Below are 12,844 nucleotides of genomic sequence, written 5' to 3'. Positions count from 1 at the left end.
GGTACGCAGGCCCACATAGAGTGCAGCGGGCCGTGACTCCAGTGACGTATACGAAATCCCCCCAGTCGGTACCAGTGCCTCACTTGCCCCGAATTCCACCGACGCTGCGCATGTCACACGCCTCAAACCGCATTACTCTCCTGTTATCACCGATATTTAGACGCCCCGGGATGGTGCTTCTGCCGCCGGGGGTAATGATACTTATATTGCGTGTTTCTTGCGCACGATGCACGCGGGCGCCCCGACGAAGACGACAAACGCTCGCTGGCTCTCGAGCTGTCGGCTGAACTGGCCAGCTCTGCAGTTATCGTTTGTAAATATACCTTGTAAATAGTCTCTCGTTCTTAATCCTTCGTTCCCGTAACAGTTTAGAAAATGAAATCAGTTTTTTTTTATATTCGTTCGCGAATCGGTAATGCGGTAACAGGATCGAACAAGTGCATTATTTTTTTCCTTTTAGAGATTCATCACGAATAACATTTCATCGCGCGTTAGCTCGTCCGTTCACGAAGTGACTTCCTCGTCGCGAACCGAGTTGCACAAAGGTGCGTGCACTGAGGACGGTTGCGCTCACTCCGAAATAACATTCGCGAGACATGACTTTAGTGAAGTATTGACCGCGCAAAGAATTGCCGCGCTATGAAGCGGCCGAAATTGCGGTAAGTGAAATGATGCAATCGTTCATATTTAGGCCCCACTTGTTGTCTCATTACGTGTGTCTCAGAGACATAGTGGTCGAACGAGCTAATAGTTCAACGAACGAGTAAGCGAATGACTAAACGAACGAGCGAACGACGACAGTGAACGAGCGGGCGACCGCACGTTTTCTTCGCGAGTGCTCCACCGCCGCATGTTAACCTACACACACTTTAAAGCTCACACGAATCAGCACGTACGTCTCAAAGACTAATTATGCTGTCGTTCGGCGACGAACGCGGTTTCGGGAGAGTAGGAACACTTTTCCTTTGTATTGCAAATCCACCGGGCGACCGACAATGACGAACACGAACAAAAGAGACAAACAAAGCTATTCGCTCCAAAGAAGGCTAGATGGTAACCACAAAATGCAGAGAGTTGCTTTCCTAAGATGAGTTTTCACGCTCGAGCGTCATATTTTGTCAAAGGAATGCGCTGAATCCTAAAGGTTTCGTGATGACGTTTTCGCGCGCAGCCTCGCGTGCCGGCGAATTCAAGCCTGTTGGTGCACAATATGATTAATCGCGCCAAATACGACCGTACTGCTTCTTTGTATAAACGAAGTACCCGTCACGTAGGACTATACTATCAGAGCCTCGCAACTACCCTGTAAAGTCGTGTGGAGAATGTTGGTCTGAAGTTGTCCCTCCCAATTCGATGAATCGGTCCTCCTTCCTAACCCCTAGCGCTTACTGGATGGTATCGAGAAGAGCTTCTCTGCTGAAACTATTTTGACATACGAAGGCGCAGCAGGTTATGGTGATAGAAAGTGCCGTGAAGCGACGTCGCACTTGCCACAACAGTTCAAGGCGTTCGCAAACCATAACAACACAGAAGACCAACGGCGCCAACATGTGCTCCTCGCCGCTGCGTAGACGCTTCTCAAGCGAAAATTGCGCTGAAGCGCGACTGTAAATAAACGAAGCCGGGGCGAGGGCCCACGTGTTGCCATTAGGCCAATGGCAACGCGGCGTCGGCCTCGACCAAAGCGCGCAACGAGGGGCGGCATTCTTCAAAGCGTGGCGCTACTTTTTTACGATGTTAAAAGGGCCCCTCACCAAGTCTGGCCCTTTTGAGCTGACAAGCGCAGAGCATACATTGCGCGATAATGATCGTGTCTACAAAGTATTACATCGCTATGCGCCGCGGAAACATCCGAAATTTCAAACCGAACGCCGTTTCTCCTTCTCGCGGCCGCCGCGCTCCAAGCCGAACGGAGACGTAATCGTGCCCCTGCGCTACGTAATCTCATACGCAGTGTGACGTCGCTCGTGGTGACACGTGACTTCGAGAATTATTCAAGACAACATCTGTTATCTGTGCGATCTGTTGCTTGAATTGACGAATTGAAGTTTAGAGAAATAATAAAACACACGAACGGAATGTCTGCGTGTTTTTTGTTTTACTTCGCAGCGAAGCAAGACGCGTATTTCCACTTCGTCTGCTTGCTCCCGCGGTCGTGCGGTCACGTGCGCAGGTACCGAAACTATGCCATTTTCTACCGTGTTCCAGTGCGTGATCCTGCTCTCCGATATACTTGTTCTGCCTCAGTATTCGTGTAGCACTGAATTATACCGCTAATCATGTTTCCTTGTGCACAGCGCGCAAAATCGTGAGCTGCGCGAACGAAACAACAGCTCGCGCGCGACGCCGTTGGCGGTAGTGCGTAGCGCTTCCCCCCCCCCCCCCCAAAAAAAAAGCGGAGCAAAAAAAAAAAAAAACATGAAGGCGGTGCCTGTGACGTATGCGTCACGCGATCCTCGAGGTCCGGTATGGGAGAACGCAGGGAAGGAATTTCGCTTGCGTAGGCTAGATGGGGCGAGTGGAGAGAGCGTCTTGCTTGGCAGTGCTGAAATCATGGGCCCGCGGCACTGAAATATTTCTATCTCGCCTATTAAGGAGCCGATTTGAAAATTCTTTGCGGTAGAACGCTCCTAGAGGGGATACGTAACAACTTCCAGTGTATAACCAAAATTTGCTATGGGGCCTGGTGAGGGGCCCTTTAAGGGGCTTTAGCCGTCAGTGCGTGCGGTTCAGCGCAAGCGATAGGCTGAATCCAATCAGCCAGTAGATATCGTTAACGGCAGGCTGCGAAATCTCAAGCAAAGGCAAAGTTGCCTGCTGAAACACCGGAGTAAAGGGAGGCCAGATTAGCACGTTATAGAGAAGCTTTCCAAGCGCGGAAGCGCGCCAAGATCGAACATACTGCATCCACCGCCGTCGTGCAGCAACACGAACAACAAGGAGGAGGAGACGAACGTTTGACGAACCACGCCCTTCGGCTGGCGGCAAGCTCGACTGCGCCGGCCAGGTTTTACCGCGACTTCACGGACAACCCATTCGGCAGCATGTGCAGCGTGCGTGAAAGACTGTGGCGTAACTTTACAGAGACACTGTGTGCATAGTCTTTGCAAAACCAAGCCAAACATATCTTTCGCTCGTGATGACTAGGTTTACAAGAGCTCGACCTGAGCCAATTTTTCTTTCTTCTTGGCTTAAAGAAGGTGTACCACAGCGTGTTGATTGACAGCTTGATGGTGCGTAGTGCTTTCTTTTTTTAATTTCAATCCGCGGTATACGCAACGCACCTCAGTAGTGCGTTTTGTCGTCTGTGACGACGCAACGGTGTAGATCAATTCGGTGTCAATTTTCGCGATGGCTGACGACGAGAATACGACGATACCACTTCCATATACCCTTACGCGTGCGCGCCCTCCCCGATTTTTTTTTCCGACGAGTATTTTGCGTTCTGACACTTAATTTTGAAATGGATTTAACGAAGCGCGCATTATTATGACAACGTATCGGTTCCACCACGGGATACATCGTCACCTCAAACCGCACTTTAGCATTCTATTAAAGGCGTTTCCGAGCTCGATCCACTCGCCTCGATGAACAGTGCCGGCAAGTGGCTGAAGTTGGAGGACAGTCGAGCGCGGCCCACCACGTGGACGTAGGCGCGGAACCAGGTGTCGACGCCCCACTTGAGGGTGAGTTCCAGGACGGCCTCCAAGGGATGCACCTCTTCCGCGCTGCCGTTGTTGCTGCCGCCGCCCCCTGGCGGGTCGAAAGGCCACGGCACCGACACGTACTCGAAGAACTCGCGGAAGCTTTCGATGGACGGCGGAGTCTCGTAGCGGCCATTGCTGCACTCCCGCAAGAACTCTGCCACCATTCTACGTGGAGAGAGAGCAGCCATTTATTAGATGTGCAACGTGAAATAACATTAGCGATGGTAATGACATATACTGCTCTAACACAGAACTAATGACATCCTTGTGGCGCAATTATTATATCGCACATCTTAGGGGCCGCGTAAGCCCGCTGCTCGCTTGTACGGTGGCACCTTCCCGAACTATGTACGGGGTGATCGGTTTTAAGTTTTACGAATTTTTTTTTTAAATGTCGCCTGTTCAGCAGGCGACATATAGCACATTATAGAACATTATGGCATATAATTCTTGACGTTTAGGTGGAGTATTCGAGCAGGCGGGAGATTTCAAGCACGAGAAATCGAGACACACGTACAATTAACTAACAAAAAAATTACCAATTGCTTTCTTGATCAGTTACCTTACGGCATGCTTATTGCAATTTACGAATTGTAGCCGGTGAGCTTGCAAGACGCATTCGCTTGAAATGAATTTCCGCGATGATACCAGTTTCAAGATATTTCCCAAAGTGTGCGACGAAATACATGAGCGCTCCAGTTGTTTTTGGCCTTCAGTTCAGTTCAGTTTTATTCCTTAAACCCCCCCCCCCTTTTTTTTTTTATGCGGGGGAGGGGCTTCAACACATAAAAGAGCGTTTTGTTGAAAAGTAAGTGGAACAATAGCGCATTCTTTACGACCAGTCGGATGGCGCATATCTCCAAACTGGTGTCATTCAGGAAATTCTTTCTAAGCGGATATTCCTGACAATCTCACCGTCTACAATTCGTAAATTGCTATATGCGCCGGAAAAACCCTAATTAAACAGTTAATTAGTATCTTTTTTCTCGATTAGTTGAATGCGCATTTCGATGTTTCGAGCGAGTAATGTCCGTCTACCTCAAGGACCAGGATCACGTTATTTGCAGCAGGGGATTTTTTTTAAATTTCATAAAACCTAAAAAATAATCGCCCCGCGAACACGTGCATAAGATGCGCTATACCGAGTGTTTCAGCGAACACTTTCAAAAAATTAACAAAATAATTGACTGTGGCAGCTAGCGTAATTCTAGTCCGTGACCTGGTCTATTGGAAGAGGCGTGCATTTCTTGCGCAAAAAAAAAAAAATTGAAATGCACTCTTTGCAAATGCTTTGTCTTCCGGCACCTGGGCAGGAAGACTGATATACTAGAAGACGCCTTCACTCACACCTCAGCATGTCCAATAGAGTCAGCATGTATGGCGTGGCAGTGTGAACGGGGCTTCGTCTATTTTGATGGTAAATATATTCGTGCTCTTCGCTTCCAGTTTTTAGTTCTATGCAACTAACCGAACACGGATTGATACAACTCAATTTCCTTGACCTGGTCTCCTGTTTTTTTCTTTTTTTTTTCACAGAACCCGAAGCGATTATGTTGATAGTTCCTGTTTTCTTATAAAACCGGCCATAGTAGGTATAAATCATCAAACTCAAACCTGCGCTCACCATCATATATACAAGGCCCACAATTCTGAAATTTTAGAGCGCAGCACTTAGGCGCCACTTCCTGCATTGAACGTCGGCGTGCCTCGGCGTCCCTCGTAACCGGGCGAACGAGCACAGCGAAGAATAAAAGAGCGAACGCGGAGTGCAGCGGGAGATGAAAGACGGCGATAGCGAGAGAGCGCGAGAAGGAAAGCGGAGGAGGAGGGCGCATCGGTACAATGAGGCGGAAAGCGAAGGCGGACGGTATGGCGAAAGCGTGGGAAGAAAAGCGTAGTGCCGCGCAAGACGGGCTCTGCGGCGACGATGGCTACAAGATGGCGCCAAGTAGCTCGCTCCACAGATATAGAAACAAAGCGCTGCATGAGCGGAGGTTTGTCTGCGGCGGCAGCCGCGGCGGCAGCAACTGTGAACCGACGCGCTTCCTCTCGCGATCAGCTGATTTTAAGAAAAAGAAACAGCAAAAAAAGGTGCACACAAGAATCAACAAGACAGGAAAGAGGCTGGACTACCAACTGTTTATTCGGCAGGACGGGGCTCTAATTTATAAAGGGCACTCTATCATATGACCATCGCACAATCGGCTTATCGCAACCAACCATCAAGAAAACAGCAATAAATTCCAAAGGCCGCATGCACCTTCTATATTCCAAGGGATCTTACACCTATCTTTGCCTAAGCCTAGTGACGAAAATGTTAGCAATACCGATGTTAGATAATCGTAGCAAAGCAGAGTCACATGTTCATAGCAAAGCAGAGTCAAAACCAATAAAACAACTAAACAAAACCAATAGTACTAGAAAGCTGCAAAACACCCAGGAACACTGATAGTGCCTAATAAAACCAAATGACCAAACACACCAAGCAGAACTGAACACCATGTCACACCTAGCGGTTTCCTATTAGGTCCTTACGGTTACAGAAAGATGTCATGAATTCAATTTCCTTTCTTCGTAGGGCAACCGACGAGTCACTGCAATACGCTTCCCCTTTTTTACCAATAAGAAAGGCCTCCAGTACCTCACGTGCCAACTTATTGCGACTAATGCAAGGATCCTAATATCGCCAAGCACTGGCTGAATGCAATTGTGAGCCGGTGCTTGCTGATATCCGGATCTCCATTCAGGACCCCCATTTGCAAGAAAAAACTGGCTGCGGCTTAGCTCAGCTAACCCTGGATATGCAAAGCGAAAGCTTGGTTGAACCTGTAGTCTTGGTTTAACTTGGTTAACCTTTGATTTAGCTGTAATTATTATGCTTCGGTATACAATCATCGTTAAGCCAGGTATAACGGCTATGCCTAGGTCGTTGGCTAGACGTGACTGTGATTAGACTTGGGTATACACACGCATCTTTCGACAGTGCGACGCCTGTTGTGCCACAGGGAAAGCGCAAGTGCTGACATGCAAAGAGACACCGTGAACATGCGCAACGTCGAAGCACGAATGGACAGGGTGCGAACGCGGTCGCTACATTGATCTCTACGGTGTGACGCCTTGTTGCATTCCGGACCATCTCCAGTGAAGCAGCTCGCTGGGAGATATCCGCGGGGTGGTCAGACGCCACTTGACGACGGCGGCTCAAAGCCAGCCCCGCTCCCCCGCAACGCTCAGAGAAGACGGTCCGGCCTCGCTCTCACTCATGGCCAAGCTCGCACCACGGAGCAAGAAATATTTAGGAGTGGAAACTCTGCTGTTTACGGCGACCAGAAAAGGTCACAAGCCCGCGGAGCCGTTATCGTGCTGGCGGCCTGGAAAGAAATTACCGCCGTTGAGAGCGCGCCGGAGTGGCCGGAGCCGCCTGCCCGGGCGCTGCATTTTTTTTTTCGCTCCGGCTTACGACGCGCCGCATGGCACCGCCACTGTATATGACCCCGTCGGCGCATACAACAATTGTGACTATCTGGTCGCCCGCGCTCGCTCGCGCTGACGGGAGTTTCACCTCCTATATGTCTTCCGTGGTTCGCACTGACTAGGCGAGCGCGGCGCTCCTCTTAGCCAGACGCGCGGCGAGTCACGCGGTCAGGCGGCGACCCAGCTGCGGAAAGCGCATGCGCCAAGCCGGCGGCGGAGCTCGGCGCGGCGAGTCACGTGATGCGGTATCAAGGCTACCACAGCTGCGGTCAAATGCAGGTCAAATTGCTGGCGACGGCGAAACTCGGCTCGACGCGGTTAGTAAAGCTTCCGCTTTAAAATCAATGATTTCGTCCGTTCCGCGCGTGGCACTGCACATGACACGGCCTTTAGACGTAGACTCTTGTCGCGACCGACCAACTTACCTGGACGCCGCGAAAGCGGTGCCCCCGTCAACGAACAGCTTGACCATCTGCAGCTCGTAGTCCCGGATGACCTGCTCGACGACGCTCTGCGCACCGCGGCCTCCGCCTCTGGCTCCGTATCCACGGCGCAGACCCTTGGAACAGACGAACGCGTCCAAGTCGTCGCATGGGTCTACGCTGTAGTTGAGCACGCCGTCGAACGCCGCCGCCAGTTCGGCGCACGCGGAAGACACGCAGACGCCCTGCGCGGCGTGCTGGAACGTGCCGCCCATGAACCACAAGAGGAGCGCCACGATGGACACGAACACGGCCGCGAACAGGAGCAGGAACGGCAGGTACTTTAGCTCGTTATCGAGAAAGTCCAAATTGGACCGCTGGCTGACCGTGACAAATCGCGCCGGCGTCGTGTAGGTCTTCAGCGAAGTCGCCTGCGAGAGGTCGAGAAAGCGAGCGACAGAGCTGTACGCCCTATCGCGCTTTTGCCGAGTTTCAGCTTTTGTCGTGGGCGTGAAGCGACTATGAGAATAGTGCTAATGGTTCTGCTTCGAAGCAGGTCTGCCGCACATTGGTGCGTACGTTTATGTGCGCGCGTCTGTTAAAACAATGGTTGAACAAAAAGTGTCGCTGTAGAAAACGTTTCGACAACACGTGGTTAATACAAGTCCCCTGGCTGAAGCGTTAGCTGCAGACTGAAGCGACGTTCCATGCTCAACCACTGTTGATCACAAGCCTCCGTCTTTCTGTGAACTCCTGTGAACTTCTGTGCGTGTGTTTTCAAAGGTTTGTCATGGTGATGGGAATAATCCCGAAAATAAACACGTTATTTAGACCGTCATGGTGATGACAATAATCAAAAGAAAAAAAACTGTTATTTAGACCTTGTGTGGTCAGATTGATACTCAGCTGGGATGTAATCTAATCACGGGACGCACGTGTTTTCATTTTCACTGTGTACGGCTTGCCTACATTCCCCCGCAAAACGCAGTGCCCTTGAATCAGTAATATTGTGATGGCATTCCACTTACCAGCTCCTGGAGCGTAGTGTAAGAGAGCGTAGACAACTTTCTCTTGCCGTGGCGTTCGAAGGCAGTTCCCTCGTTGGCACCAGACGCTTTTGCTGCTCCACTGCCATGTCTCCACTTGACGTAAGGTGGCTGTGCTGTTAAGGTAGGCGAACACACCGTCACTGTGCCGCGAGATTTGCTTGTCTTGTTGCCCCCCGTTCTACCGCAAGCTACGCTTTCTATTTGGCCTTCGGACGCTTCTACAGTCATTTGTTCGGCCCCGACAGTGCCTGGTTTGGCGGCATCGCACGGGCTATCTGCGTGGCTTGCTGACTCGCGAGACCGGTCGTTCAGCCTCGAATAGGAACTTTCGCTTCCTTCCTTCTGCTGATCTTCGTTGTCACCGCCAACGTGAGCAGTTTGTGAGTCTTCGGCGGTTTGCGCTGCTGCCGGTTGCTCACCCGTATTGCCTTGAGCGTCTGCGGCGGTGAGTGTTGCAACTGCGCCAGGCTGTCGCTTTTCGTTAGCGGCTACAGCGCTAGCTTCGGCGGCGGCCGCCTTTGATTTGCGCCTTTTAGAGCGACGCTTCTTCTCTCGGCGCGAAGTTGGATCGGGTTGTGCTTCCGTAACCTTTCTCGACTTACGCGAAGAGCGCTTCTTTCGGCGGCGTCCTCGTGCTCGACCTTGCGCTGTCGTGGCCGAAACTTGGGTACCAGCGTCTGCGTGCTGTTTGGCTCCATCTTTAGGACCAGCCGCCGACTGGCGTACGCCTGCTGGATCGGGAGGCTCTACTATCGGAACCTGACTTGCAGCAGGGATTCCATTGGCTGTAGGCGGAGGCCCGCTGCTGTCCGGGAGCAATGGGGGTCCCGCCCTGTGCTTCTCGGTTGTTGCAGAAAGAGCGAGAGACTTTGCCGGTGCCGAAGGAAGTGGAGCTGTTTTGGCCCCTTTGTCACCTGATATTCCAGCTTCCGAGGAGCTTCGGCGCGGGCGGTCGGACTGCTTCGACTGGTCGTCCATGGTTGGGGGAAGCCAACCCTACAGCGCCACTTTGCTCGCAAGTTGGCGTGACTGCTTGCCGCGGATATGTCACCTAGAAAGGGAAAAAAGACAAACGGTGCCCGTGTAACTCGCGAAAATATTCGCATGCAATTGATAAACGGTTTATTTGGAGATTGCAGCCCAACAGACATTTATATCAATTAGTATTGCAAACGTTCCGACTACCTGCGTTTCATACCTGACCATAAATGTTTTCAGGCACTACGATAACAAGCTAACCTACGTGGTTTCAGAAAGTAAAGAATAAAAAGACAATTAAAATTGTGAACAAGAAGTTTATACCAGCGCCTTTTACGATACGCGACCACTTTTGATAACAAATACAAACTCTCTCAATGACGTGGAAGATGCGATATTCAGTAATTTGAGCCTGACATTGCGCTTGATTAAATGAAGGCCTGCATTTCTGTCAGTAACAGCGCTGCAGCAGTTGGCATATACCACACGCGTATGGGGTTCCCATTCCCCCACTAAAGAACGTAAGACAGATATTTCGGCCACGGCAAAAATATGAGTCAAGTCTATGTTCCAACTACAGACCTTGAGGGTCCCACAGACGAAAAGCGGTCATAGAGCCCTTGAAAGTGCCTGAGAGCCCAATGAGGCACAGCGGCTACATCAACTTGCATGTTCACCGTTGAAAAGAAAGAAAATTTGGAGGACGGTTAAGCTTCGCCTTTAAGAGTGGAACGCTATAGCATTCATACATTCCTGACTACCACTCACGCTTCCCGGCAACGGCAGCTTATGTAACCGTAATGTTTACCGGGAAACGCTGCCGGCGAACGCTATGCACGAAGGCGAGCTTTCTAGTAGAAACGCGGCCTCTTGCGTGGGCCGCGAAGCGGCAGAGGCGAGTGCCATCTGGAAGTGTTGCAAGTAACCGGGCGCGCCGTACCGTGGCCTCCGAGATTTCCGTGCGCTGGTGCGTGCAAGTCTCGGGCGCCGTGGCAGGTCTATGAATGGTAGAAACACTGCAAAAGGGATCTGTGTTTGAGTTTCCGCGTAACAGAATGATGTTTTATCGTATATTCAAATTACAATCTGACGCTATCAGGTCTGCAGGTTTTGTTTAAGTTGAAGTTTACGATTTTTCTGACATATTTTACTTTGAGAAATTCAATTATTCAGCAACTTCATTGCGCTACACAGAGGGCCTGCGTGGTTGGGTATGCGTGGCTGGGAATGATTCCTGCCGAGACGACGGTCGACGTGGGACGCTGACGTAGGATTTTCTGCGACACGGGGCCCTCAGCGCTACCACGCTAGAACTCCGCTAAACACGGTGGCAGAGGTTGAGATGACATAAAACGCGACAAACTACATTAAAAGCTATGTCATAACAGACAAAGTGAGATAAAGCAGTATATACTAATAAAAAAGTAGCCTACCAATAAAAAATTACAGCGAGCTTGTCCTTTAAGAGCTCGTTACGAAACCAGAGAAATCAACTGAGGAAAGGCAGACTACAAAGAGCAAGGCCGGGCTTGCAGCTACACATCCGCGCACTGCATTCTCTCTGCGCAACAATGTTAGATGTGATCAGGACTCCATGTAGCCGTGTAAGTGCGTCGAGATTCCCGCTCACCATTTGTCCTTCCTTGTTCTGCGCCTTTGTGCAGCGGTTGTCCTCAGCTCAAGCGGGCTGGTGGAGCAAGCAACGAACGTCCTGAAACGATGCGCGTGATCTTCTCATCTCACGCGGCGGGCTCCCTCGTGGTCGTCTTTCACTTCCATAGGGAAATGAAAGAGAAAAAAAAATTCGCTTGGGGCAGAGCGAGGAAAATGTCTGCAACTGAAGCGCCATGCTGACTTAAATATACATTTCAATACAAAGCTAGTCGTCATCTTCGAGCTTCTGCCACTTCATCTTCCTCTCATTTTCTGCGCAGTGCTTCTTCAGGCCACTTTTTTTGTTCCGGCCATAACAACAATATCCGCCAAAATGGCCCTGATGAAGGAAGTTTCACTTCCGAAACTGTTGGAAAACAAGAAGTATATCTGACATCGCCCCAGTATGCTTTCCTTTCAAGTTTGAACTAGAAGATGAGTGAGTGAGCGAATAAACCTTATTGCAGGTCCGGCGAGGACGCGAACTCGTCGCGCACCCGGCTAGTCCCACGTCGGGACCGGCAGGTCTAGCCCACCGGCCCGGTCGCGGGCACCGAACTAGAAGATGACTCACTGGACTCCCGGCCGCCGCCGGTCGCTCCGCGGCTCGCGGGTGCTCTAGATCCAGGAGCCCCTCTCCACCTTCCGGACGCCGTTCCAGGTCCAGGGGCAGATCCCGGTCCAGGGGCAGATCTATGTCCAGGGGCAGATCCGGAAGCCACTCCAGGAGCCGCTCTGTCTCAAGGGCCCGGATGGGTCCAGTGCCGGCCAGCAGAGGAAGAGAAAGTCGACGCTATCGTGGGCAGATATGGTTGCTGGCGGCGCCCATGCGAGATCCACCCGGGGCCCACGCGACCCGCTTCCAGAGCAATCCAGGGAGGCAGAGGTAGCGCGCCTTATGAAGGAAAACGCGGACTTAAAAGAAATGATCAGAAAGATGGCTAACGAAATGATAGAGATTAAGAAATTAGTAATCAGTCAGAGTGTTACATCCAACGCGTCGGCGCCGACCGCCACAGAAGCACCAGTTCCGGCCTGCGACTCGGCCGGCGCCGCCAAGCGTAGGGCAGTTTCCAGTAAGGACGATTCAGATTCACAAACTTATGAGATCAAAGGCATGCTGGCCACGCTCACTAAGAGCGTGCAGCAGTTACAACAAGGCTTAGCACAGGTGCAAGTCGCCCTAGGAGACCCGAGGAGAGGCCTAGGCGCGCTGGCCGATCGCATGGACGCCCTCGAGCGTCTGGTGATTCCGAATAATACGTCCGTAACTCCTATGCAGGTCGTTGTTCCGAACGCGTCGGGGACTCAAATCAGGGCTACGAGCACATCGGCACGTCAGAGTGGGGGGAACTTCTTGCGTGCACCTGTGCTTACAGCGGGTACCCCGGACAATTTATCTAATCATGGATAGTGCCAAAGAGGAGTTCAAAATTTGGCAGTGGAACTGCAGGGGGTACTCCAATAAGAGGGCTCCTTTGCAGCAATATTTAAGGTCGCTACGTAACAAACCACAAGTAATAGCATTACAGGAAACCCTCGTCTCTGCCGCATCCCTCTC

At 51.2% G+C, this 12,844-nt stretch overlaps 1 protein-coding gene across 1 annotated transcript in view; it reads right to left on the bottom strand.

Annotated features, from left to right (window-relative positions):
• The window catches only part of MED21 (mediator complex subunit 21), a 102,215-nt gene extending 92,517 nt beyond the window's left edge, over positions 1 to 9,698 (bottom strand). The window contains exons 1-3 of the mRNA XM_075683907.1: positions 8,632 to 9,698; positions 7,607 to 8,034; positions 3,584 to 3,872 (exon numbers count right to left, since the gene is read on the bottom strand). Of these exons, the coding sequence (XP_075540022.1) occupies positions 3,584 to 3,872; positions 7,607 to 8,034; positions 8,632 to 9,630 (1,716 nt within the window). The 5' untranslated portion in view covers positions 9,631 to 9,698. The remainder of the gene's footprint in view (positions 1 to 3,583; positions 3,873 to 7,606; positions 8,035 to 8,631) is intronic.
• Between the last annotated feature and the right edge of the window lie 3,146 nt (positions 9,699 to 12,844).

The sequence above is a fragment of the Dermacentor variabilis genome, chromosome 3 (genome assembly GCF_050947875.1).
Source record: "Dermacentor variabilis isolate Ectoservices chromosome 3, ASM5094787v1, whole genome shotgun sequence".
NCBI lineage: Eukaryota > Metazoa > Arthropoda > Arachnida > Ixodida > Ixodidae > Dermacentor > Dermacentor variabilis.
This window is presented reverse-complemented; position numbering and strand designations above follow the sequence as displayed.